At 46.3% G+C, this 27,806-nt stretch overlaps 1 protein-coding gene across 2 annotated transcripts in view; it reads right to left on the minus strand.

Moving 5' to 3' along the window:
* The window catches only part of LOC139265651 (uncharacterized), a 93,647-nt gene that overhangs the window by 40,605 nt on the left and 25,236 nt on the right, over positions 1-27,806 (minus strand). For both annotated transcript variants that reach the window (XM_070882834.1, XM_070882833.1), the window contains exons 4-8: positions 17,369-17,511; positions 11,363-11,513; positions 9,512-9,558; positions 5,710-5,924; positions 3,815-3,901 (exon numbers count right to left, since the gene is read on the minus strand). In XM_070882834.1, coding sequence (XP_070738935.1) covers positions 3,815-3,901; positions 5,710-5,924; positions 9,512-9,558; positions 11,363-11,513; positions 17,369-17,511 — 643 coding nt within the window. The remainder of the gene's footprint in view (positions 1-3,814; positions 3,902-5,709; positions 5,925-9,511; positions 9,559-11,362; positions 11,514-17,368; positions 17,512-27,806) is intronic.

Below are 27,806 nucleotides of genomic sequence, written 5' to 3' on the forward strand. Positions count from 1 at the left end.
AGGTGGTGGGAAGTCAGGTGATACTGAGGTCGTAAGCTCTGGAATTCCCTCCCTAAACCTCTCCGCCTCTCTTTCCTCCTTTAAGACGCTCCTTAAAAGCGACCTCTTTGACCAAGTTATCTGCCCTAATATCCCCTTATGCAGTTCAGTGTCAAATTTTATTTGATAATACTCCTGTGAAGCGCCTTAGGATGTTTTACTACGTTAAAGGTGCTATATAAATGCCAATTTGTCCTTGTATTGAAAATAGGCGGTTTTAGTGATGGCACGGATATGTGGTCGGAAGCTCATCTTTGGTTCAAATACAACACCCATGTTGCGAACAGTTTGGTTCAGACTCAGGCAGATGCTAGGAGAGGGAAGGGGTTGATGGTTAGGGAGCGGAGTTTGGTCGAGGACCGAAGACCATGGCTTTGGTCTTCCCAATATTTTGTTGGAGGAAATTTCTGCTCATCCAGTACTGAATGTCGGACAAGCAGTCTGACAATTTAGAGATAGTGGAGAGGGTGAGAGAGGTGGTGGTGAGTTAGAGCAGGGTGTCATCAGCATACATGTGCAACCAGATGTTGTGTTTTTGGATGATGTCGTCGAGGGGCAGCATGTAGATGAGGATCCTTGGTGGACTCCAGCGGTAATGGTGTGGGAGCGGGAAGAGAAGCTATTGCAGGTGTGGAAACTGGGACATTGAATAAATTTAAGACAGAAATAGACAGTTTCTTAAACGATAAGGGGATAAGGGGTTATGGGAAGCCGGCAGGGAAGTGGAGTTGAGTCCATGATCAGATCAGCCACGATCTTATTGAATGGCTGGAGCAGGCTCGAGGGGCCGTATGGCCTACTCCTATTCCTATTTCTCATGTTCTTATGTAGGTGATTCTCTGGTTACGATTAGATAGATAAGAATGGAACCAGGTGAGTGCAGTCCCACCCAGCTGGACGATGGAGGAGAGATATTGGAGGAGGATGGAGTGGTCAACTGTGTCAAAGGTTACAGACAGGTCGAGAAGGTCGAGGAGGGATAGTTTACCACAATCACAGTCACAAAGGATGTTATTTGTGATTTTGATAGGAGCCATTTTGGTACTGTGGCAGAGACGGAAACCAGATTGGAGGGATTCAAACATGGAGTTCTGCAAGGTTATTCTAAAAAAAAGTGAACTTAACCTAATCCATTTGCCCAGCACCCAAGGTTCCCTCCTCCTGCCCTTTCAATATCTCAAAGATGTCCACTCCGCAAGGCACCCTCCCTTCTCAGCAGCTCGGGGACAGGAACACACCTTTCAAGGTGCAGGAAAGATTCACAAGCGTGTTACCTGAACTGAGAGGATAAACTTATCAGGAAAGGCTGAGCAGGCTGGGGCTCGTATCTAAAAAAAGGTTGAGGGGTGAGCTGATAGAAGTCTTTCAGATAATGAAAGGGTTTGAAAGGGTAGATGTAAAGGAAATGTTTCCACTTGTGGGAGAGAACAAAACTAGGGGTCATAAATATAAGACAGTCACTAATAAATTCAATGTGGAATTCAGGAGAAACTTCTTTAGCCAAAGAATGGCAAGAATGCAGAATGTACTATCATAAGGAATAGTTGAGGCAAATAGCATAGAAGCATTTAAGGGGAAGCTAGATAAACACACGAGGGAGAAAGGAATAGTAGGATATGCTGATGGGGTTAGATGAAGACGGGTGGGAGGAGGCTTGATAGAGCATAAATGCTGGTATAGACCAGTTAGGTCGAATGCCTGTTTCCGTGCTGTAGGCTCGATGCAACACCTTTTAAATATGAACCGCCTAGTAGTAGAGCTAAGGCTACAGGGCTGGAGACCAAGGTTAAACAAAGGAGAGAAGACAAGACCAAGTATTAATTATTAGATAACGCATGGGTTTCAAATGCTTCAAGATTCTAGGAAGTAATGAAAGGCCGAGGGGGACAAGGTATTACAGTCTTAAGATCCTGGGAAAAGACAAGTTAGAGAATGAGATTATGGCATGAGTTTCAAGTTCAACACATGTTGATATAGAAAGGAGAAGAGGGTGTAGTTGGGCACATTTGGAGTTCAGTAGAACATTTATAAGGAAGCTCAGAGGAGTATCAACCACAGCAATATTGATAAAAGTGAAAGAAAGGTTGTAAAAGCATGAGCATGGTTAGAAGCTAGAGGTGAAAGGGGGGATCAGTGATCAGAAAGCAAGTTTTTTCTTGCATCGTCTCCAGGAGTGCAAGAGATGTGTTAAAAGAGACGCCGCAGCTGTGGGAGCAGTTTCCAAGTAATGGAGGCACTTGGGCTTTATGGAGAGTTAAGAGTTGTTGAGGGGACCGGAAGTGCTTGACACAAGAGAGTCGACAGCTTTAGTTATGGAGAAGTTGTGGGAGTTCCCTTTGGGATTAGACGAGACATTAGAGACCCTATGCTATTCAAGTGGATGCAAAAGATCCGATGTCACCATTTGAAGAAGAGCAAGGAAATTCTCGCAGTGTTTTGGCCAATATATATCCCAATATTTATCAACAGAAAAAAAGTTAATTTGTCAGTTATCTCATTACATTTTGTGGATTGTGCCGTGCACAATTTGACTGTTGCTTTTGCCCAACAGTGACTGCGCTTCCTCTAATAATTCATTGGCTGTGAAGTGCTTTGGGGCATCCTGAGGATGTGAAAGCAGCTATATAAATGCAAGTTTTTCAGAAGAGATATTAAAAAGAAAAGAAAAAAATAAATAACAAGAATGTCTATAGATGAAGAAGGACTCAGTGAAAGTTGTTCATTAGACATGTAAAAGGCATGAAGAAACTGTGCCTTTGAAGAATTAGACGGGAATGAACATTCTTTACATTATCCCATGAGAGCAGGAGGAGATTTCTCCCAATATCAGCTTGCATTATTACCACTTCCAAAATAAATTATATATTTATACCTTCAATTTCTTACATTAAACTCTAAAATGGCACAGAAGTTCTTTTCATTTTAATTTACAGCACAAATGAAACCACATTAGTGCACAGTAACAACTGATCAGATAGATTATAGAGAATGTGATTTAACACCACTTCTGGAATGGAGTTTGAATTCAACCCAGGCTAGTGAGATGGAAGGACATTTATAGCCAGCAGAAAGAGGGGACTAAGTGAATTTTGACAATCCACCAACTTTCTCGTGGGTACAAGTTTGTGGACCACAAATTCACAATCTCACCAAGCTGGGCCTTAAAAGATGGCTGAGGTGAGAAATGTTAAAATTTGCACTGATGGAGTAGGGGGCAAGTTGCTAGATTGAGGCCAGGATTATTAAGAGCAGAGCATACTTCACTCTGCATCTGACTGTGTAATACTGTACCTCATATTCGGTCTCCAATGTAGGAAGTTGCTCTATTCCACAGCACTGACATACCATTCCTTTGAGGGTAAAGAATTTTAGAAAATGACAGCGATTCTATGATATTACAATAGAAGCAGGGATATCAAAGAGCACTACAAAAAGGATGAGGTTACCAAACAACCAAGTGTATGGGCAGCCTTCAGGCCCTGATTTTAAATCCAGGTGGATTCTCGCTCAGGCCAGAATTAAAATTACAGTCGGGTCTCAATGATGTCATCGGGCCGCAGCGTACATATATAAAGAAGGACCCTGTTGGCTCCGGGCACATGGCCTTGCTGCCCGCAGGTTTTGCAGATGTTGCAATCATGGCGGCTTTTGGACAGGTAAGAACCATCACCATCATCATCACAGGGTGTTTTTAACTACCCACCCACTTGGTTTCCGCTGAGCGAGTAGGGTTAAAATCACCCCAAGTGTTTCAAAACAACAATTAATACCATACCTCTGAAATGGTGATCTTACAATTTCTTAGTGACGATTTTTCATTTTCAGTTGGGGTAAAAATATATTGTTTCATCCATTCAATCATCTAAAATGAAAACATAAAGCACCATAAACAACATTTGCGTTAAGATATCATTGCCATAAACAGTACTTGTCTTTTGGATTCATTGATGACGGATCGTCTGGTTTGTGTTGAGATGGCTTTTAAACAAACAGTTTATTTTATTAATGGGAAGGAAAACCCCGTCACGCTGAAAGTGGCTAAAATAAAACTAAAGAGCGCAAGATGGGCGAGGGTATTAACCGGAAATAAGTGTGAGTAGCCTAGTGTCACAGCTTGGTGAAGTGCCAATATGCTGAGCACAACATCACCAATACACTGAGGGACTTGTTTGAGATGGCCATCAGCTGGTCCTTGTGTAGCACAAACATTAAACGCCACTTGTCAGCCCAAGCCTGGATGTTATTCTTGCTGTTTTCTGGCATGGGCTACTTCATAATCAAGGAGTGGTGGATGTAGTTGAACACTGTGGAATTGTCAATGGACAGCTCCACCACTGACCTTTGGATGGAGGGAAGGTATTTAATGAAGCAGAGGTTTGTTCGCCAAGGATACATCATCATGAGGAGGACTGAACAGAGATCATGCACCCCACCACAGGAAGGCCGTGAACACATAACTAGGACAATGTTTTTCTAGGCTGCCCTCAACTACCTCTTAGCCAGTGGATTCAAGGTCAGAAAGACTAAGACCATCCACTCAGCCAAAGTTGGTGGTTGGTGGGTAGACCAAGAAATGTAAGGGAATATATCTTAATTAGGAAGCCGGGACATGGTAAAACCAGAAATGGAATTACCTGCTTAGCCCCCCAATAAAATAATTGGGATTAGCCATTATGTGAATCCACTCACCACTGCTCATCAGCCAGCTATCATCTAGCAGCCAAACTGAATTTGCTTTGTGTATTAGATAACATAACAAGGTGTAACCAAATATAATAACAAGGTCAAGCACACCCTGGTGGTTTGCTTGGGATTGCAGAATGATTTGGAAATGTTCCTGGAGCACCAAGGGGTAAATCAGAAATTTCCCATAACTCAATTTATCTTTCTACAAGCTTGGCTCAGCTGGTGATTAACTCTGCATTTAAATGTCCATGTGTCTAGAGGCAGAGTTCTAGATCACAACATTGTCTGGGAAAGTCTGTAGAGGTGGCGTGATGCTTCGCCATTGATATTTTGTACCATTGTCTTTCTAGTACAGGTCCAGATCTAAGTTATCTAGTTTAAGCAGCAGCAATCACTCTTGTAGTGCTGCCCTGTCCATCTTTTATTTGGCAGACAGCTTCTCTGCTGCTGGGTAAAGCTATTCTCATTGAATTCACTGCTTTGCATGACGTCCAGAGTGGTGGGTTTTCTGCACCTTGGGTGCAACTAGGGCTGGAATATTCCATCACTGGCCACTTTAAAGGTTTGGAGAACATTGAAGTGGCAAATAGTGGCAAGCTTTCTTGAATGATTCGCTCCAGTAACAGTTCATACTCGATGGTGCAGAGAGAAGAAAACCAGAACGAGTACACAATTGCTTTGCAATGTGAAGAATGGTCACTCAAAATAAACCATCATCCTGGCTAAACAGGTCTCAAGGAGCCCTTCTTTCCAAAGGAACTCAGGATAAAGTTGGGGGCCCTTTTAATACATTGACATTTTGACACAAACACACCCCCGACAGGAACATTTTACAACACAATTTTTTTACATTTCTAAATTTAAGTACTTTAAAAATCTAGCCAAAGAAACAATGGTTGTCCTGTTGCTCATTATTGTGCACAGCCACTGTTTAAAATAGACTTTTGACTCTACAACTACTTTTAAAAGGGATTTCCAACAGACCTCTTGGGAGGAATTGAAATCCTGCTCTTCAGCAGAATCGCTGACTCTGTCGTCCACCTCACTGGAAGAAGAAAGTGATTTAAATTGTGGGACATCATTTCTAAATCCAGGACAACCCTGTCCATCAACTTCATCTGCGTCGTCTACCGTTGAACCAGTTTCAGCATCCGCCTTCTTTTTGGATATCTTGAAGATTTTTTTAAGATAATTTGGAACTTTGAACAGAACAAATACTCCAATCAAAACCAAACATCAATAAAACTGGTGAACAATTTCACACCAGAACAAGAGCATTGGCAGCCTAGACTGAAAACAGTACAGTGCAACCGGAGTTGAATTGATTTGCGAAAGACACAAAGAAACTGTGTTGCAACATATAAGATTTCCATTGTCCCAAAGGGCATGGAGAAGATCAAGACGTAGTGAGGGAAGTGAAACTGGTGTGTGTCGAAAGCATAAAGTCTGAAGGAAATTGGTGCATGTACAAAGGAATCACCAGCAAAAAAAGAGTTGATAGGGTTGAAAAAGGAGCAGAGAAGGTTTTTGATAGAGAAGAATGGGAGGGAATACTGAGGCCAGGGGAACCCCTGAATTAATGGCAGAGTCAGAGGAGCAACATATATAGGGCAATGAGAGTGTAAATTAGATAACCATAGTTTTTGGGTAAGATCATATGATGGTTACTTGTTTATACGTTTATGGCCCCAGACTCCATCAAAGGTTTGGAGATGTCTAAAGTGACGACAAATGTATCACTGAACTGTTTTACGATCAACTTCCCCAATGCATAAAAAACAGTCAAGTTGAACACTAGTGGAATGGCCATGGCAAAAACCAGAGAGGTGATTATCGAGTGTCAAGTTTTTCTCAAATTGTGCTCAGGATTTGGATAACAATGGCATGGTCACATTTATTGCTCGTTCCTGGTTGCCCTGCAAAGGTGGTGTGCCTTCTCTTTGAACCACTAAAGTTGTTGTGATGATGATAATGCTGCTTCCACAATGGTGCTAGGTAGGAAATTTCAGGTGGTAGAGGTCACAGGCGAGAGAGGTGCTGTCAAAGCAACCTCGGTTAATTGCTGCAGTGCATCCTGTAGATAGTAAATACTGCAACCACAGTGCATCAATAGCGAAGGAAGCAGACAATGAACCTGGACACAATTTGTTCTGTTTTGGATACTACAAGCCTTTTAAGTATCATTGCAACTGCATCCATCCAGTGTTGAGTATAATGGCTATCATACTCCTGACTTGAATGTTTTAGATAGTGGATCAGCTTTGAGGGGTCAAGAGGTGAGCCTATGCTCTGCTCTTAGAACCACGTTGTTGATATGGTGGGTCTATTCAAGCCTCTGGTCAATGATAAACCCCAAGATATTGCCTCAGCAATGATGGTATTATTGAAGATCAAGAAAAGACTGTTGGGTTTCTCTTGTTTGAGATGGCCATCACTTGGTACTTATGTGGCACTAATGTTATATGCCATTTGCCTGCCCAAGCCTGGATTTTATCCTGCTACTTACTGGCATGGGCTACTTCATTATCAGAGGATTTGTGGATGTTGTTGAATACTGTAGGATTGTCAATGAACTATTCCACCACTGACCTTTTGATGGAGTGAAGATCATAATGGAGCCAAGGTTTGTGGGCCAGGGATACACCTTTTAGGAAAGCCTGCAACAACGTCCTGGGCTGTAAAGTAGCCGCTGACAGCCACAACCATCCTCCTTATATCAGGCATGTCACAAGCCCTTGGAGGGTTTTTCCTTTGAAGCCTATTGACCTCAAGTTTTGTTAAGGCTCCTTGGTGCCATACTCGATCAAATGTTGCCTTGATGCCAAGGGCCTCTTTTCAACTCTTATACCCATGTCTGGGACAAAGCTGTGATGAGCCGAGTGGTTCTGGTAGAACCTGAACCAAGCGTTGTTGAGCAGGTTACTGGGTCGTAGGTGTCGCTTAATTACATTATTGATTACTACTTTGATAATTTTACTGATGGCTGGGAGGAGGCCAATAGGGCAGTAGTTCAACTAGTTAGATTTAGCCTGTTTTTATGTGGATAGGCCAAATTAAGGCAATCTTCCACATTGTCGATTAGATACCACTGGAACAGCTTAACTAGAGGAGTCACTAACTCTGGTATGTGGGCTTTCAGTGATACTGCTGGGATGTTGTCAGGGCCCATAGTCTATGTTGTATCCAGTGCACTCAGCCACTTAACGTCCTGTAGAATGCAATGAATTGGCTTTACACTAGGAACTATGATGATGGGAATTTGGAAGGAGACCAAGTAGGATCATCCACTTGGCACCTTAACCATTGTTGAGGATGGGGATGTTCATGGAGCCTTCTGTTAGTTGCTTGGATACAATATGGCTACAGAACTTTGCTTTGATCGTTTGGTTGTGGAACCATCTATCTTTGTCTATAGCTGACCGCTTTTGGTGATTACCTGCAGGTGTCCCCATGTAGTCACTGCACTAGGTTAGTGCTGCTCCTCACATGCCTGCATTGAACCAGGATTGCTCTGCTGGATGGATAGTTTGATCAAGGAACAAGAGATGTGCTGGACTATGAGTCTTCAGCTGTCTAGCCCATGCTCTGGAAATCCCTCTATAAACTCTTTCAGCTCTCCACCTGCCTCGCCTCCGTTAAGACTCTCCTTAAAACCCATCTCTTTGACTAGGCTTTTGGTATCCCCCTCCCAATATTTCCTTCTCTGGCTTGGAGTTCATTTTTATTTGAAGTGCCTTGGGAGATTTGTCTATGTTAATGGTGTTGTATAAATGCAAGCTGTTGTTGATATATAATTCTGCTGCTGCTGAAATCCTGCAGTGCCACATGATGCCCAGTTTTGGGTAGCTAGATCTGTCTTTAGTCTGTTTCACGTATCACTGTGATAACACCACACTACGCAATGGAGGACATCCTCATAATGAAGGCGAGACTTTATCTTCACAAGGTTATGCAGTGGTCAATTCTACCAATGCTATTGTGGACAGACATATCTGCAATATGTAGGTTGGCACAGATGAGGTCAAGTAAGTAATCTTCTTGTTGGTTCCTCACCACCTGACACAGGCCCAGACTGGCAGCTATGTCCTACATGGCCTGATCAGTTTGGTAAGTGGTAGTATTACTGAGCCAGTCTTAGTGGTAGATATTGAAATCCCCCAATCTGAGCAATTCTGTGGCCTTGCATCCCTGACTTTTTCGCCATATGATGTTCAACATGGATTCGTCAGTTGAGGGGGAGCGGGCAAGGGGATTGGAGGGGAGGCTGTAGGTGCTGAACAGCAGGAGGCTTGCTTGACCCTGTTTGACCTCAAGACTTCCATCAGGTCTGGAGTCAATTTTGAGGACTTCAAAGGCCACTCACCTGACTGTATAATACTGCGCTCCCACCTCTGCCCTGCCAGTGGAACAGGCCTAACCCAGGAATGGTGATGGAGGAGTCTGGGATATTGGATGATAGAGATGATTCTGTAAGGCTTTTGCTTGACTAGTCCGTGGAACAGGTCTACCACCTTGGGTACTACTACCTCCGCCGCCCGCCTCCCCCCCCCCCCACCACACCACCCATCAAGTAATAGATCATTTGAAAGTTTATATAGAAGCATAGCATTTTATAGCACAGAGGGAGGCGATCATGTGTGTGCTGGGCCTTTGCCAGTGACTCCCATAACTCCAGAAAGTAGAAAAGAATTGAAATAACGAGCTAAAATAGATCATACAAGATGCACAACAGGGCAAAGTTGAAAAAAGAAAATGCATAAAGCTGTTTGTTTGGAGAATCACTCACTTTTGTTTGATTTCTTTTTCTTCTTTCTCTTGTCTATATTACGTTCACTGCAAGAACAGAACAATAAAATCTCAACTTTGCAGGCAAGACTGATGAGAAATCGGAAACAACTTCTCCAGACTGTCTCACCCACCAGCATGATAATGGTCTTTTGAATGAGATGTAAAAGACCCCATGGCACTATTTCGAAGAAGAGCAGGGGAGTTATCCCCGGTATCCCAGCCATTATTCATCCCTCACAAGAACACAAGAAATAGGAGCAGGCCGTTTGACCACTCGAGCCTGCTCTGCCATTTAATATCATGGACTCAGTCCCACTTCCCTGCCCGCTCTCCATAACCCTTTACTCCTTATTGCTCAAAAATCTGTCCATCTTCGCCTTAAATATATTCAATGACCCAGCCTCCACAGCTCTCTGGGGCTGAGAATTCCACAGATTTACAACCCTCAGAAGAAATTCCTTCTCATCTCAGTTTTAAATGGGCAGCCCCTTATTCTGAGACTATGCCCTCTAGTTCTAGTTTCCCCTATGAGTGGAAATATCCTCTCTGTATCCAACTTGTCGAGCCCTCCAATTATCTTCCAATTTTCGATAAGATCACCTCTCATTTTTCTGAACTCCAATTAAGTATAGGCCCATCCTGCTCACATTTTCCTATATTGTACTCCATCTGCCAAATTTTTGCCCACTCACTTAGCCTGTCTACATCCCTCAATCAACATCAGTAAAAACAGGCTGCCGAGTTTCCTACATTACAACAGTGACTACACTTTAGTAGTACTTCATTGGCCGTAAGGTGCCTCAGGATGTCCTGAGGTTGTGCAAGTTCTTTCTTTTCACCATCGAGTTTATCCATTGAGTCGCGGAGTTAAACACATTAGGAAGGACATCGCTCAATCCTCAGGATGCATGGAATTGTCTGATCCAGCCGGCTACAACTGGCCTCACTGCTCCTGAATTAAGGAGGAGAAGGAAACAAAATCTGCCAAGGATCCCTCCTCCTGATTACTATCCAGTAACTCTGCTGGGTGTGTGTGCATGGGAACCTTCCTGTGATGCCTTCCCCAGTTGTAGAGTCTGCTGACTATCAGGGGTATAACATATTTGCTTCTTGGTTTCTTTGCTTAAGAATTCATAGCAACGCATTGCTATTAAAAACTAGTTGGTTTATTAACAAAGGTTTAACAATCACACTACACATTACCAGTTCATCCACTCGGCTCACAACCGCATACCTCATCATGGATGACCGAGACCCAACTGGCTGGAGTTTTATTGAGTCTTGTGAACATCACGTGACTGGCTAAGCCACTCACAATGCAACAAGCTCTACAACTATTTTAAGTTGTAACTTAAATCAAGTGCCCCCTGATTAAAGGGGGAGGTACACTCCAAAAACTTTTCAAGTGCCCCCTTGTTTTTTTTTGAGGGCACTAAAACACAAATTATACAAGTGCCCCCTGGCTAAAAGGGGAGGGGGGGGCGGGGCGGACAAAAAAACGGCAATTAAACAAATTAAACTTTAAACACTAATAATCAAATTAAAATTTGGTTGCCAGGGGTGATGATGCACTCTAGTCCCTCCGGCGCCCAACTCTCGCGGAAGGCTTCGAGCGTACCGGTGGACACCGTGTGCTCCATCTCCAGGGACACCCTGCAACGAGCTCTACAAACCTGTGAGCATACTCGCAGGTGCATATATTACAAAGGGGTCCGATTTTAAGTCCCGGGCGGAAACGCGGCATTGCGAGTGGGTTGGAGTTCGAGGCGGCCTCACTAAAAACAAATGCTTTTAATTCCAGAGGGAGGAAGATAGAAACTGCATCCTGCATTACAATGCCTCTACTCACATATCGATTCCATCATTCCTCTCAGTTTTAGGGGCAGCATCTGAAATGACTTCCTCTTCCTTAATCTCAGGCGCGTCTTTATCCAAAAATTTGATCAACATCTGATTGATAAAGTCCGAGTCACAAACCTTATGTATCACTTCCTCCAAACCTGTTGAGCGACAGGAAAAAGTAGGAGCATAAAACGAATGTTTTGACAATAAATGTTCCTTACATCACTATTTTCAGTGCATCATAACAATAGTAATACATTTTAAAATTAATAATGCTTCATATACAATATTATTACCTATAGTTTATTTATCAGTTTTCCCCCTCCTCCTGAATGGGCTGACGCATGCTGGAGTGCCGTTCCATGGACCCTCTATTATCTTGCCTACTGCGCACGCGTGAACCAACACGATGAATTGTGCCTGGTTGTTCAACCATAGGGAGTCCCCACAAGTAAGCCTGGTCTTGCGCGTATTCCCACGTCAGGATACTCACGCATTTTTCCCCACAGGACATTTCTCGTCTGAGGCATTCTAGGAATATTTTCTATTATTTTGTACAAGTTCAAATTCAAACTTTAAAAATCCACCAGTTCTAACCCCACGTCTCTCAATTCAACATCTAAACACAAAGCGGATTGGAAAATCGCAAATCCCATGCCCCTATTGAAGAAAGGAGGGAGATAGAAAGCAGGAAACTATAGACCAGTTAGGCTAATATCGGGAATTGGGAAAATGCTGGAAACTATTATTATGGACGTAATAGCAGGACATTTAGAAAATCATAATAGAGTCAAACAGAGTCAGCATGGTTTTATGAAAGGGAAATCATGTTTGACAAATTTGCTGGAGTTCTTTGAGGATGTAACGAGCAGGGTGGATAAAGGGGAGCCAGTAGATGTAGTGTATTTGGATTTCCAGAAGGCATTCGATAAGGTGCCACATAAAAGGTTACTGCACAAGTTAAGAGCTCACGGGGTTGGGGGTAATATATTAGCATGGATAGAGGATTGGCTAACGAACAGAAAACAGAGACTCGGGATAAATGGGTCATTTTCAGGGTGGCAAACTGGTCACTAGTGGGGTGCCACAGGGATCAGTGCTGAGGCCTCACCTATTTACAATCTATGTTAATGACTTGGATGAAGGGACCGAGTGTAATGTAGCCAAATTTGCTGATGATACAAAGTTAGGTGGGAAAGCAAGTTGTGAGGAGAATGCAAAGAATCTGCAAAGGGATATAGGGCCCAAGTTTACGGTTCTGGCAAAAACGGGCACCTCCGAGACTTACGTGACCTGACTGCGCTCGAAGGTGCGCCTGAATCTTCTTGAGCAATCCTCCGGTCCTCCTGGAGCGTGGCGTGGCGCAGCGTAGTCTCCCTGGGGCTGAGCAAGCCTATCGCAGTCTGCAGAGGGGCGGGGTTAAGCCCCTGCGTGTCTTTCACAGCTGGCTTCCTTGCGCGTGCGCATTGCAACGTGTGTGCCTGTGCAATGGCTCAGCAGGGCGTTTTTCTCCAGTCTGTTTCAGAATGGTTTGGGTACCGGGGAGGGATGGAGGTGATCGGTGGGGACGGGAGAAACGTGGGGAGGGGACGGGAGAAACGTGGGGAGGGGACGGGAGAAACGTGGGGAGGGGACGGGAGAAACGTGGGGAGGGGACGGGAGAAACGTGGGGAGGGGACGGGAGAAACGAGGGGAGGGGACGGGAGAAACGTGGGGAGGGGACGGGAGAAACGTGGGGAGGGGACGGGAGAAACGTGGGGAGGGGACGGGAGAAACGTGGGGAGGGGACGGGAGAAACGTGGGGAGGGGACGGGAGAAACGTGGGGAGGGGACGGGAGAAACGTGGGGAGGGGACGGGAGAAACGTGGGGAGGGGACGGGAGAAACGTGGGGAGGGGACGGGAGAAACGTGGGGAGGGGACGGGAGAAACGTGGGGAGGGGACGGGAGAAACGTGGGGAGGGGACGGGAGAAACGTGGGGAGGGGACGGGAGAAACGTGGGGAGGGGACGGGAGAAACGTGGGGAGGGGACGGGAGAAACGTGGGGAGGGGACGGGAGAAACGTGGGGAGGGGACGGGAGAAACGTGGGGAGGGGACGGGAGAAACGTGGGGAGGGGACGGGAGAAACGTGGGGATGGGGGAAGAGGGGATGGGGGAAGAGGGGATGGGGGAAGAGGGAGAGGGGAGGAGCGTAGGTTGGGGGGCACTCGAAATGATCGAAGGGCGGAGGAGGGAGCAGGGATGCCTCTGTCCAGCCTCTCCCCCGCCCCCAGCGCGTTCACCCCCCCACACCTCCCCGCGTTCAGCTCCCCCACCACCCCACCCCCCCCCACACACACTCCCACCCACCCCCACAACCCCACCCCACACACACCCCCCCCACCCACAACCCCAACCCCACACACACCCCCCCCCACCCACAACCCCAACCCCACACACCACCCCCACCCACAACCCCACCCCCACCACACCCCCCCCACCCACAACCCCACCCCCACACACCCCCCCCACCCCACCCACACACACATCCCCACCCTACCCCCATACCTACCCCCTCTGTCAGATAGATAGAGAGAGAGAGAGAGAGAGAGAGAGAGAGAGTGACAGAAACATCTTCCCTTCACATAAAGATAGGACTTCTATTTTTTTTTTATTTGTTATTGATTGGTTGCTTATTACTTTGGTCTTGGTGCTTTAGGTGCAGGGTTCCTTCTATTTTTCATTCATTAATTGCTTTTTACTTTTTGTGCTTCATAAATGTCCTGCTTTGTTTTGTGCTTACTGCTTTAAATGTATTTTGCTTCTTTAATGATGTTGTGAAGGTGTTTATGGAAAATCCTCTAACTTCCCTTACCCCCCGTTGTTGTGATGTCGATGTGTCCTTTGTGTTTAATGCTTCCCACCTGCCGTCTCTGGCTGTGCCTGCACTAAACTTAACTCTAGGTAAGATTTTTCAGAACTTACAAACGTGGACACTTACTCCATCCTAAGTTAGTTTGTAGTAAGTTTTCACTGCCAAAGCTTGCAAAATAGGCCTGAGTGGCTGGACACACCCCCTTTTTTTGAAAAAAAAAGTACCTTACCTAAAGCCAACCTAAACTAACTCACTAGAACTGGAGCAAACTAATATCCGAGAATTGTAATTTCTAACATACTCCAAACTAAACTAGTTGCTCCAAAAAATTAGGAGCAACTCCACCCGAAACTTGGGCCCATAGGTAGGTAGGGCAAAAAATTGGCAGATGGAGTATAATATGGGAAAATGTGAGGTTATTCACTTTGGTAGGAAAAGAAGAAAAGCAAATTATTATTTAAATGGAGAGAGATTACAAAATGCTGCAGTACAAAGGGATCTGGGGGTCCTTGTACATGAAACACAAAAAATAGCATGCAGATACAGCAAGTAATTAGGAAGGCAAATGGAAGGTTGGCCTTTATTGCAAGGGGGATAGAGTATAAAAGCAGAGTAATCCTGCTATCACTGTACAGGGTATTGGTGAGGCCACACCTAGAGTACTGCAACAGTTTTGGTCTCCTTATTTAAAGGAAGAATATACTTGCATTGGAGGCTGTTCAGAAGGTTCACTCGGTTGATTCTTGAGATGAAGGGGTTGACTTATGAAGATAGGTTGAGTAGGTTGGGACTATACTCAGAGTTTCGAAGAATGAGGAGTGATCTTATTGAAATGTATAAGATTATGAGGGGGCATGACAGGGTAGATGCAGAGAGGATGTTTCCCCTCGTGGGGGAATCTAGAACTAGGGGACATATTCTCAAAATAAGGAGTCGCCCATTTAAAATGGAGATGAGGAGAAATTTCTTCCCTCAGAGGGTTGTGAAACTATGGAATTCTCTACCCCAGAGAGCTGTGGAGGCTGGGTCATTGAATATATTTAAGATGGAGATAGACAAATTTTTGAACGATGAGAGAGTCAAGGGTTTTGGGGAGCGGGCTGGAAAGTGGAGTTGAGTCCATGATCATATCAGCCATGATCTTATTGAATGGTGGAGCAGGCTCGAGGGGTCATATGGCCTACTCCTGCTCCTATTTCTTATGTTCTTATGCTGTCGAGCTCAGATGGTTGAAATCAACAAACATTTACATTTTACTTAAGTTGCAGTTCTCCTATTCCAAGAAGCTTCTATGGAAATTTGACTTCACTGCACCGCACCTCTCCGCCCCGACCCATTATAAAGAGATTTGGGAGGAAAAAAACAAGTTAATATATGCATGTGATAATATGCTTATTAGCATTTGGTCTGCCCTATCCTATAGCATATAATGGACTGCACTTACGGCAGTACATTGGACTTAATGAACACAGAACATACGAAAAAGGAGCAGGAGTAGGCCATTTGGCCCTTCGAGCCTGCTCTGCCATTCAGTAACATTACGAGTGATCTTCTACCTCAACACCACCTTCCCACACTATCCCCAAATCCCTCAATTCTCTGAGTTCCCAAAGATTTATCAACCTCAGTGTTGAATATACTCAACGACTGAGCATCAAGAAAGACTGGATCAACTGGGCTTGTATTCACTGGAGTTCAGAAGAATGAGAGGGGACCTCATAGAAACATTTAAAATTCTGACGGGGTTAGACAGGTTAGATGCAGGAAGAATGTTCCCAATGTTGGGGAAGTCCAGAACCAGAGGTCACAGTCTAAGGATAAGGGGTAAGCCATTTAGGACCGAGATGCGGAGGAACTTCTTCACCCAGAGAGTGGTGAACCTGTGGAATTCTCTACCACAGAAAGTTGTTGAGGCCAATTCACTAAATATATTCAAAAAGGAGTTAGATGAGGTCCTTACTACTAGGGGGATCAAGGGGTATGGCGAGAAAGCAGGAATGGGGTACTGAAGTTGAATGTTCAGCCATGAACTCATTGAATGGCGGTGCAGGCTAGAAGGGCCGAATGGCCTACTCCTGCACCTATTTTCTATGTTTCTATGTTTCTATGTTTCATCCACAGCTCTCTGGGATAGATAATTCCAAAGATACACAATCCTTTGAGTAAAGAAATTTCCCCTCGTCTCAGTCCTAAATGGCCGAGCCCTTATTCTGAGACTGTGACCCCGTGTTCTAGATTCCCCAGCCAGGGGTGTTATGTGTATTCCGACATGTGCCAGCGGCAACCCCAGAGTAAACCTGCTGGATTCCCTAAGGGCCATTGCAGAGAAGATCTAGCTTAAAAAACTGGTCCTTCAAGTGGCCAATCTGGCAAGTTTACTCTTGGACTGGGCAATACCAGTGTGTCAGGAGTTAACTAAGCACAATATAAAAGCAGCTACAGCAAAAAGGAAATAATACAGTTCATTTCATTGTGGACAATTACCATTTTAGACCATTCGAGACAGCTAAAATGAAAAGCTCACAAAAATCTTTTTCAAGATGATCGACAATTCAAGAACAACAACTTGTGTTTATATAACACCGTTAACATAATAAAACATCCCAGAAGTGTTTTCAGACAAAATTTGACACCGAGCCACATCGAGATATTTGGAGAGATGACCAAAAGCTTGATCAAAGAGGTAGGTTTTAAGAAGCATCTTAATAGGAGGCGGCGAGAGGGGCGGAAAGGTTCAGGGAGGGATTTCCAGAGCTCAGGGCCTAGACAGCTGAAGGCACGGCCACCAATGGTGAGGTGAAGGAATCAGGGAGGCACAAGAGGCCAGAACTGGAAGAATGCTGAGTTCTCAGATGGTTGCAGTGCTGGAGAAGGTTGCAGAGATACGGAGGTGCAAAGGCATAGAGGGATTTGAACACAAGGATGATAATTTTAAATTTGAGGCATTGCTGGACCGGGAGCCAATGCAGGTCATCGAACAAAGGGGCGATGGGTGAACGGGACTTGGTGTGAGTTAGGATATGGGCAGCAGAGCTTTGGATGAGCTGAAGTTTATGGAGGTCAGAAGATAGTACGGCAATGTACATTTTCACAAAGCACATTAACAATAACCTCATAAGTTTCTTTCCAGGCTTTAGCTCAGCCAGTGGCGGTACCTGCCTTTCAGTGCAATAACTTCTCTCAGTAAGTGTCGGTTACAGTCTAAGCGCCATACTGACTCCGGAAGTAGATAGCATATCAGGGCTTCTGAAGTCCTCCTCAGAAAAATCATCTCCTCTTCTCGAGTCTGGAAAATCTTCTCTCTACAACAATACACGTTTACAAATTTAATTTAAAAAAGATTTTGTAACACTTCAAAATAGATATTTAAAGCATTTAACTTCAGTTAGTACCAAGCAACTAATTAATACCTTAAGGAAAAGCTAACATTAAATCTATGTCATGTTTAAGAATTACTCCATTGAGGCCTCGGTGTATTCAATGCATTGAATCCTGTGGTATTGCTCTGAACAGACCCAACAAAGTCCCACTTCCGTCTCTGGCCTGTGCTGATTTAGCTGGTCTCACCCAGAGGACATCAGAAACCCACAATTGGGTTCAGTGCCCGCGGGTTGGGGGTAGTTTAAAAATACAGTCAGAACTTCTGTTCAAGAACATCCAGCAAACACTAAGGATATCTTACTACAATTGTACAGGGCTTTGGTGAGACCACACCTGGAGTACTGTGCACAGTTTTTGTCTCCTTATCTGAGGAAGGACATACTTGCCTTTGGGGCGGTGCAACAAAGGTTCACTAGATTGATTTGTGGGATGAGAGAGTTGTCCTATGAGGAGAGATTGAGTAGATTGGGCCTATACTCTCTGGAGTTTAGATGAATGAGAGGTGATCGCATGGTTCCGGGTGGGTGGAGTGTAAAATGTTGCGGAGTAAGGGGTGTCGCAGTTGTGTGGGGCGGACTGGTTGGGATGGTTGCTCTTTACCTTTCCGCCATTGTTCATTGGTTTATATGTAACCTTCAGGGTTGCTGACCGAGGGCTGTGTGGCTCTTTGTCGCCCGGCGTGGACACGATGGGCCAAAATGGCCTCCTTCTGCGCTGTAAATTTCTATGTTTCTATCTAATTGAAACATAAGATTGTGAGGGTGATTGATAGGGTAGATGCTGAGAGGTTGTTTCTATTGTGTTACTAACACAGATGAGACTGCACACAGGGAGGTTAAAGTAACAGTGACCTCAGTCTTTATTAAGACACTCCAGAATGAGGAACAGGCCTTAGGGGCCGGTTTATATATAGTGCTCCCAAGGGATGCTGGGATCCCTTGGACTTCAAGGGATGCACTCCCTGGTGGCGGAACATGGGAGTGCATGCTTTACAGATACACAACATCACTCCGCCACCCCCCCCCCCCCCAAAGTCAAAGTGAAAACTATTTACAAGTTGGGGTGGTCGGGAGCCTTTCTTTCCCTGGTGGACCGCCTCGGTACAAATGTCTGTTCTGGCGTGTTGTTGGCCCTGCAGGGCTGCTGGGTGAGCCTGGCCTTGTTGGGCGTGATGGGTTCGATTTCCTGGTCTGGAGTGGTGTCGTTGATCCTTTGGGTGTGTGTTGTGGGCTCGAAAAAGGTGGTGTCTGCTGTGGGTCGTTCAGGGCAGTCTGTGAACCGCAGCCTCGTTTGGTCCAGGTGCTTTCTGCAAATTTGTCCATTGTCTAGTTTGACTACAAACACCCTACTCCCTTCTTTAGCTATCACTGTGCCCGCGATCCACTTGGGACTATGTCCATAGTTTAGCACATACACAGGGTCATTCAGATCAATTTCCCTTGACACAATGGCGCGACCATCGTTTACATTTTGTTGCTGCCACCTGCACTCTACCTGATCATGCAGGTTGGGGTGAACCAGCGAGAGTCTGGTTTCAAGTATCCTTTTCATGAGTAGCTCAGCCAGGGGCACCCCTGTGAGCGAGTGGGGTCTCGTGCGGTAGCTGAGCAGTACTCGGGACAGGCGGGTTTGGAGTGAGCCTTCTGTGACTCATTTGAGGCTTTGTTTGATTGTTTGTACTGCCCGCTCTGCCTGCCCATTGGAGGCTGGTTTAAACGAGGTGGCATGCTTGATCCCATTGTGGGTCATGAATTCTTTAAATTCGGCACTGGTGAAACATGGCCCGTTGTCAATGACCAGTATGTTAGGCAGGCCTTGGGTGGCAAACATGGCCCTCAGGCTTTCAATGGTGGCGGTGGCGGTGCTTCCCGACATTTTTTCACATTCAATCCATTTTGAAAAAGCATCCACCACCACCAGGAACATTTTACCGAGAAACGGGCCTGCATAGTCGACATGGATCCTCGACCATGGTCTGGAGGGCCAGGACCACAAACTTAGTGGTGCCTCTCTGGGCGCGTTGCTCAACTGAGCACACACGCTGCAGTGCCGTACACAGGACTCTAAGTCAGAGTCGATACCGGGCCACCACACGTGGGATCTGGCTATCGCTTTCATCATTACTATACCCAGGTGTGTGCTGTGGAGATCTGAGATGAACGTCTCCCTGCCCTTTTTGGGTAGCACTACGCGGTTACCCAACAGGCAGTCTGCCTGAATGGACAGCACATCCTTTTGCCGCTGGAACGGCTTGATTAGCTTTGCATTTAAACGGTGATGCTGGCCCAGCTCCCATGCAGTACATAGTTTTTCACTCGGGACAGCAGAGGATCTTGGCTGGTCCAAGTCCTAATCTGGAGGGACGTGACAGGTGATTTATCATTTTCAAGCAAATGAGACTGCACACAGGAAGGTTAAAGTAACAGTGACCTCAGTCTTTATTAAGACACTCCAGAGTGAGGAACAGGCCTTAGGGGCCGGTTTATATACAGTGCTCCCAAGGGATGCTGGGATCAATTGGGACTTCAGGGGATGTGCTCCCTGATGGTGGAACATGGGGGTGCATGCTTTACAGATACACAACAATTTCCCCTGGCTGAAGCGTCTAGAACTAGGGGGCACAGTCTCAGGATAAGGGGATGGCCATTTAAGACAGATGTGGAATTTATTCACTCAGAGGGTTGTGAATATTTGGAATTCTCTACCCCAAAGCGCTGTGAATGCTGAGTCATTGAATATATTCAAGGCTGAGTTAGATAGATTTTTAGACTCTAGGGGAATCAAGGGATATGGGGATCAGGTGGGAAAGAAGAGTTGAGATCAAAGATCAGCCATCGTCTTTATTGAATGGCTGAGCAGGCTCGAGGGGCTGTATGGCCTCCTCCTGCTCCTAATTCTTATGTTCTTCTTCAAGTCTACGACTGTTGACTTTGGGTGAGGATAGGACGTGCAGGCTCTTGTAGTTGCATAGCTTGTCGATGAGCTGACCTATCAAATGTAACTACTGGGACAGGGTACTACAATCACCTGTAGAACTGCACTCCCATGTCAGTTGCCATTTTTTGCCTTCCAAGGACCACTGAGGCATAAGAACATTCAACAAGATCATGGCTGATCTGATCTTGGCCTCAACTCCACTTCCCTGCCCGCTCCCCATAACCCTTGCCTCCCTTATCATTCAAAAATCTGTCTATCTCTGCCTTAAATATATTCACTGACCCAGCCTCCATACCTCTCTGGGGGCAGAGAATGCCAAAGATTCACAACTCTGAGAAGAAATTCCTCCTCATTTCCGTTTTAAATGGGCAACCCCTTATTCTGAAACTATGCCCCCTATGAAAATAGCTGTGATGCTGCAATCAGCAGGGGATGTGGCAGCTGCCATTTCAGCACAGGCGCGAGGGAACGAGTGTATCAGTGCTGGATTGGAGAGGATGGCCACGGCCCTGGAAGCTCAATGTTCTTGTGCACGCTGGACAACAGGTCATGGAGCGTCAAACTGCTGCCATGTCTGCTGATTTTGAGACTCTGGCTGCTCTCATGCAGGCTCAGCTTGATGCCACCCGACACCTCAGTGTTGCGTTCGTGGCTGGGTCCACCACGGGCCACGGGGGACCTACCGGTGTGGCGCCACCGCACCGACCCGACCTCCCTCAGCTTGGTGCTGGTGGTAGTGTGCTGCCCCCGTTGAGTGTCTAAGGCTCCTCGGATGATGCGCTCTCAGGATCACAACATTCCTGACCCCAGACCTGCCACTCCACCAGTGCCAGGTTGTGCAGCATGAATATGGAGACCCGTTCAGGACAGTACTGCAAGGCATCACCAGACCAGTCCAGGCAACAGAACCTCTGCATGAGCCAGAATGAGCGTCGTTGTAGGCATGCTCTGCCGCTGTCCTGGGGTTCCACAATGGAGTGAGCAGCCAAGTGGACAGGGGATATCCCTTGTCGCCAAGCAACCAACCACAATCATCATGCCGGTGAAGAGGGCAGGCACACTGGTCTGGCGCAGAATGAACAAATCATGGCTGCTGCCTGGGTACCTCGCATCAACTGCCAGGATCCGACGCTGGTGGTCACACACGAGCTGCACATTCAGGGAGTGGAAGCCCTTGTGATTGACAAAGATCTCGGGGTGATGTTATGACACACTCAGCCCAACGTGTTTGAAGTCAATCGCACCCTGCACCCCCGGGAACTCTACAATGCAAATCCGGCCTGCCACTCTTCCTGCTTATCCCTCGTCATCAGAAATGAGATGTAGTTCACACTTCTCCTGTACAGTGCATCGGTAAGCTGCCGGATGGAGCGATGTGCAGAGCATTGAGAAATGTTGCTGATATCTGCAGTGGCAGGCTGGAAAGACCATGTAGCATAGAAGTTCAAAGCTATAGTGATCTTGGTCTCAACGGTCAGGGCAGTCCTGAGCCTTGTGCAAGGCTCCAGATCTTGGCGCAACACATTGCAGAGCTCCCTCAGTACCTCCTTTCTGAATCTCAGCCTTCGCAGGCATAGCTCATCACTGAGCTGGAGGAAGGAGAACTGAGGTCTGTAGACCCTTTGAGGGCAAGGCTTCCTTCCCCCAGCTCTGTGTTGGCCACCTCCCATGGCAGCTGGATGATAGTCATCTCCCTGGTCTTCCTCATGGTCACGCGCCTCTGCAGGCTGTTGCTGGCAAGGCTCCTGGCCCAGTATGTGGGGGGCGGTCAGCATACCTGACCCTCCTCCTGATGCCATCTCCCTCCTGGACACCCTCTCTACATGCAGGTCTGTGCACATCTGCAGGTCCTTCTTGATGTTTGGCAGGCAGGGCTGCTGCCTCCCTTGCCTGCTGCCTCTCTGCACGTTGCTGATGGCGCTGCCTTCTCCTGAGTGCTGCCCTACATCTGACAAGGTGTACCAGGCGTTCCCCTGCCAACACTGTTCCCATTGTGCTTGATGGCTGCACCCTGACAAGCAGGCCCTTGGAACACAGAATGAGGCCTACAGGCCTCCACTATTGAGTCAGAGCTCAAAGACCTGAAAACTCTGCCAAAAATTCTAAATAGCACTCAGCAGTTTCAACAAAAACAAAAAAACAAACGCAAAAGTTTGCAGGAAAAATACCACTGGTCGCAGGAATACTCCGTTGTCCTCCTCCAGCAGTGTCATCTATCACAGCAAAGTTTACTGACCCAAAAAGCTGGTTGGGGTACTGTTCAAAAAATCCCCTCCCTTTTTAAACCTCAATGCAGGTGGTTTGGCAGAAAACGTTAGTGGGAGTTGTGTACAAACCATCAAACAGTAGTAGTGAGGTTGGGGACAGCATCAAACAAGAAATTAGGGACGTGTGCAATAAAGGTACAGCAGTTATCATGGGTGACTTTAATCTACATATTGATTGGGCTAACCAAACTGGTAGCAATACAGTGGAGGAGGATTTCCTGGAATGTATTAGGGATGGTTTTCTAGACCAATGTGTCGAGGAACCAACTAGAGGGCTGGCCATCCGAGACTGGGTGATGTGTAATGAGAAAGGACTAATTAGCAATCTTGTTGTGCGAGGCCCCTTGAGGAAGAGTGACCATAGTATGGTAGAATTCTTTATTAAGATGGAGAGTAACAAAGTTAATTCAGAGACTAGGGTCCTGAACTTAAGGAAAGGTAACTTCGATGGTATGAGGCGTGAATTGGCTAGAATAGACTGACAAATGATACTTAAAGGCTTGACGGTGGATAGGCAATGGCAAACATTTAAAGATCACATGGATGAACTTCAACAATTGTACATCCTTGTCTGGAGTAAAAATAAAATGGGGAAAGTGGCTCAACCATGGCTAACAAGGGAAATTAAGGATAGTGTTAAATCCAAGGAAGAGGCATATAAATTGGCCAGAAAAAGCAGAAAATCTGAGGACTGGGAGAATTTTGTAATACAGCAGAGGAGGATAAAGATTTTAATTAGGAGGGGGAAAATAGAGTATGAGAGGAAGCTTGCTGGGAACATAAAAATTGACTGCAAGCGCTTCTACAGATATGTGAAGAGAAAAAGGTTAGTGAAAACAAACGTAGGTCCCTTGCAGTCAGATTCAGGTGAATTTATAATGGGGAACAAAGAAATGGCAGACCAGTTAAACAAATACTTTGGTTCTGTTTTCACAAAGAAAGACACAAATAATCTTCCGGAAATACTAAGGGACCGAGGGTTTAGTGAGAAGGAAGAACTGAAGGATATCCTTATTAAGCGGGAAATTGTGTTAGGGAAATTGATGGGATTGATGGCTGATAAATCCCCAGGACCTGATCGTCTGCATCACAGAGTACTTAAGGAAGTGGCCATAGAAATAGTGGATGCATTGGTGATCATTTTCCAACAGTCTATCGACTCTTGATCAGTTCCTATGGACTGGAGGGTAGCTAATGTAACACCATTGTTTAAAAAAGGAGGGAGAGAGAAAATGGGGAATTATAGACTGGTTAGCCTGACATCAGTAGTGGGGAAAATGTTGGAATCAATTATTAAAGATGAAATAGCAGCGCATTTGGAAAGCAGTGACAGGATCGGTCCAAGTCAGCATGGATTTATGAAAGGGAAATCATGCTTGACACATCTGGAATTTTTTGAGGATGTAACTAGTAGAGTGGACAAGGGAGAACCAGTGGATGTGGTGTATTTGGACTTTCAAAAGGCTTTTGACAAGGTCCCACACAAGAGATTGGAGTGCAAAATCAAAGCACATGGTATTGGGAGTAATGTACTGACGTGGATAGAGAACTGGTGGCAGACAAGAAGCAGAGAGTCGGAATAAACGGGTCCTTTTCAGAATGGCAGGCAGTGACTAGTGGGGTGCCTCAGGGCTCAGTGCTGGGACCCCAGCTATTTACAATATACATTCATGATTTAAATTAAGGAATTGAGTGTAATATCTCCAAGTTTGCAGATGACACTAAACTTGGTGGCGGTGTGAGCTGTGAGGAGGACGCTAAAAGGCTGCAGGGTGACTTGGACATGTCAGGTGAGTGGGCAAATACATGGCAGATGCAGTATAATGTGGATAAATGTGAGGTTATCCACTTTGGGGGCAAAAACACGAAGGCAAAATATTATCTGAATGGCGGCAGATTATGAAAGGGGGAGGTGCAACGAGACCTGGGGGTCATGGTTCATCAGTCATTGATAGTTGGCACACAGGTACAGCAGGCTGTGAAGAAGGCAAATGGCATGTTGGCCTTCATAACTAGGGGATTTGAGTGTAGGAGCAGGGAGGTCTTACTGCAGTTGTACAGGGCCTTGGTGAGGCCTCACCTGGAATAGTGTGCGCAGTTTTGGTCTCCTAATCTGAGGAAGGACGTTCTTGCTATTGAGGGAGTGCAGCAAAGGTTCACCAAACTGATTCCCGGGATGGCGGGACTGACATATGAGGAGAGACTGGATCAACTGGGCCTTTATGCATTGGAGTTTAGAAGGATGAGAGGGGATCTCATAGAAACGTACAGGATTCTGACAGGACTGGACAGGTTAGATGCGGGATGAATGTTCCTGATGATGGGGAAGTTCAGAACCAAGGGACACAGTCTTAGGATAAGGGGTAGGCCATTTAGGACTGAGATGAGGAGAAACTTCTTCACTCAGAGAGTTGTTAACCTGTGGAATTCCCGACCGCAGAGAGTTGTTAATGCCAGTTCATTGGATATATTCAAGAGGGAGTTAGATATGGCCCTTACGGCTAAAGGGATCAAGGGGTATGGAGAGAAAGCAGGAAAGAGGTACTGAGGGAATGATCAGCCATGATCTTATTGAATGGTGGTGCAGGCTTGAAGGGCTGAATGGGCTACTCCTGCACCTATTTTCTATGTTTCTATGTAGCAGCGGTGCGCACCCTGATGTTGTCACTGCGGCCGCAAGCCCCTTACCGCGGTTTCAGTCGGCCAATACCGGCGGAAGTGCTCACAGCTGAAAAAACCCCGGCATTGATTACGAGTCAGAGGGTCCAATAGGGCAGAATGCATCGGCCAATCGATTTTGACGAGTGGCCGTCGAAAATCCATGGTACCGGTCGCTCCCAGGACCCTGAATTTTGGTCCCATTATGTTTAGTTGCTATTTATACCTTAGTACCAAATAGGAAGAGAGCATCCTCAGTATATCGGAAACTACACCCCTCTCCACGTACTTACGGGGCTGGAAAAGCTCCAGTGCCTAATAACCAAATGAGCCAAAGTTAACACTGTGATGTAGACAAATGCGGCAACTCTTTTGTGGCAACAGAACCTTTGGGGGGTGGGGGGGGGGGGGGGGGGCGGGCAGAAGAGATGAGGAGTTTTTTTTAAATAAACGCCGTGAGTTGTCACTGGAATGCACTGCCTGAAAGGTTAGTGGAAGCAGATTTAATAGTAACTTTCAAAAGCAGTACAGAAGGAGGCCATTCGGCCCATTGTGCCTGTGAAGGAGCTATCCACTTCGTCCCACTCCCCCTGCTTTTTCCCCCCACAGTCCTACAAATCTTTCCTTTTCAAGTATATATCCAGTTCCCTTTGGAAAGTTACTATTGAGTCTGCTTCCAACACCCTTTGATGCAGATCATAACAACTTGAAAAGGAAAAATGTGCAGGGCTACAGGGAAAGAGCATGTGAGTGGGACTAAATGGATAGCTCATACAAAGAGCTGGCACAGGCACGATGGACTGTATTTTGCTGTATGATTCTACAAGAAGTCAGAAACACTCGGAGAATTCCTTGCTCTTCTTCAAATAGTGCCAAAGGTCCATCTGCACCACTGAAACAGGCAGACGGAGCCTCAGTTTACTATCTCATTCAAATGCTGGCACCTCAGACAGTCCAGTGCCACTGACGTGTCAGTTCAGATTATAAACTCCAGTCCTGGAGTGTGGCATGAACTCATAACCTACTGATCTCAGGGGCAACAGAGCTGCCAAAGAGCCAATCAGGCACACGCTGAACCAAACGGAATCAACAGCCAGGTGGGTTGCGGAGTGCTGGAGCGCTGGGCCCTGGAACATTGTGGGCCACCCCGACCTACGAGAGAACACCATTGCAGCTTGGGGCTATAAAAAGAGCTGGAGAATGCCACTGCAGCTTCCAGCATGAGTCACCCCAGGTGTGCGACAGCTTCGAGGCAACGTCACCAGGACCCAGGTCGCCATTTGGAGCATGGGCAGGAGCATCGGCGGAGCTCTGGTAAAGCAGAGGAGCATGGAAGGTCGTGGCTGACTTGCCACGAGTGAACGGGGCAGAGGAGTTATGAGTGGCCATGGCCGAACTTTGATGGGTGATTGTGACGGAGGTTCGGCGGGAGATCGTGGCGGAGGTGCGGCGAATGTTTGCGGCAGAGGAGCGACGAATGAGGGTACGGGGCCTAGAAGAGCCGAGCACCCAGGGGCAGCACGGGCTTGCCCACACTGCGATATGTTTGCACATTAGGTCCATGCAGCAGAGCTGGTCTCCAGTCGTTCTGTTTAACCCTCGCCACTGGATAAATGCCTAGCTCTGACAAGCCCCTGTGGTGGCTGATGTGCAACGGTCACCACACGTTAAAAAAATCCACGCACAGGCATCTTCCAACCCTTCAATTGGGGTTCAGGACTGGAACATCGGGTCCTTCATTGAAACATCTGTGAACTCTTGTGGAAGCAAGTCATCCTCGTTCTAGGGACCGCCTATGATGATGATGGGCTTGCGGAACAAGTTACCTGAGCATTGGTACCTTTCCTGCCTGCATACAATTCCACTTGCACGCAACTTTCTGCTTGGCAAATTAGAGTCTATATGACTGGGCTTAGAAACATAGAAAATAGGTGCAGGAGTAGGCCATTCGGCCCTTCGAGCCTGCACCACCATTCAATAAGATCATGGCTGATCATTGCCTCAGTACCCCTTTCCTGCTTTCTCTCCATACCCCTTGATCTCTTTAGCTGTAAGGGCCATATCCAACTCCCTTTTGAATATATTCAATGAACTGGCATCAACAACTCTCTGCGGCAGGGAATTCCACAGGTTAACTACTCTGAGTGAAGAAGTTTCTCCTCATCTCAGTCCTAAATGGCCTACCCCTTGTCCCAAGACTGTGTCCCCTGGTTTTGGACTTCCCCAACATCGAGAACATTCTTCCTGCATCTAACCTGTTCTGTCCCGTCATGATTTTATACGTTTCTATGAGATCCCCTCTCATCCTTCTAAACTCCAGTGTATAAAGGCCCAGTTGATCCAGTCTCTCCTCA

Source organism: Pristiophorus japonicus, chromosome 6 (genome assembly GCF_044704955.1).
Source record: "Pristiophorus japonicus isolate sPriJap1 chromosome 6, sPriJap1.hap1, whole genome shotgun sequence".
Lineage (NCBI taxonomy): Eukaryota > Metazoa > Chordata > Chondrichthyes > Pristiophoridae > Pristiophorus > Pristiophorus japonicus.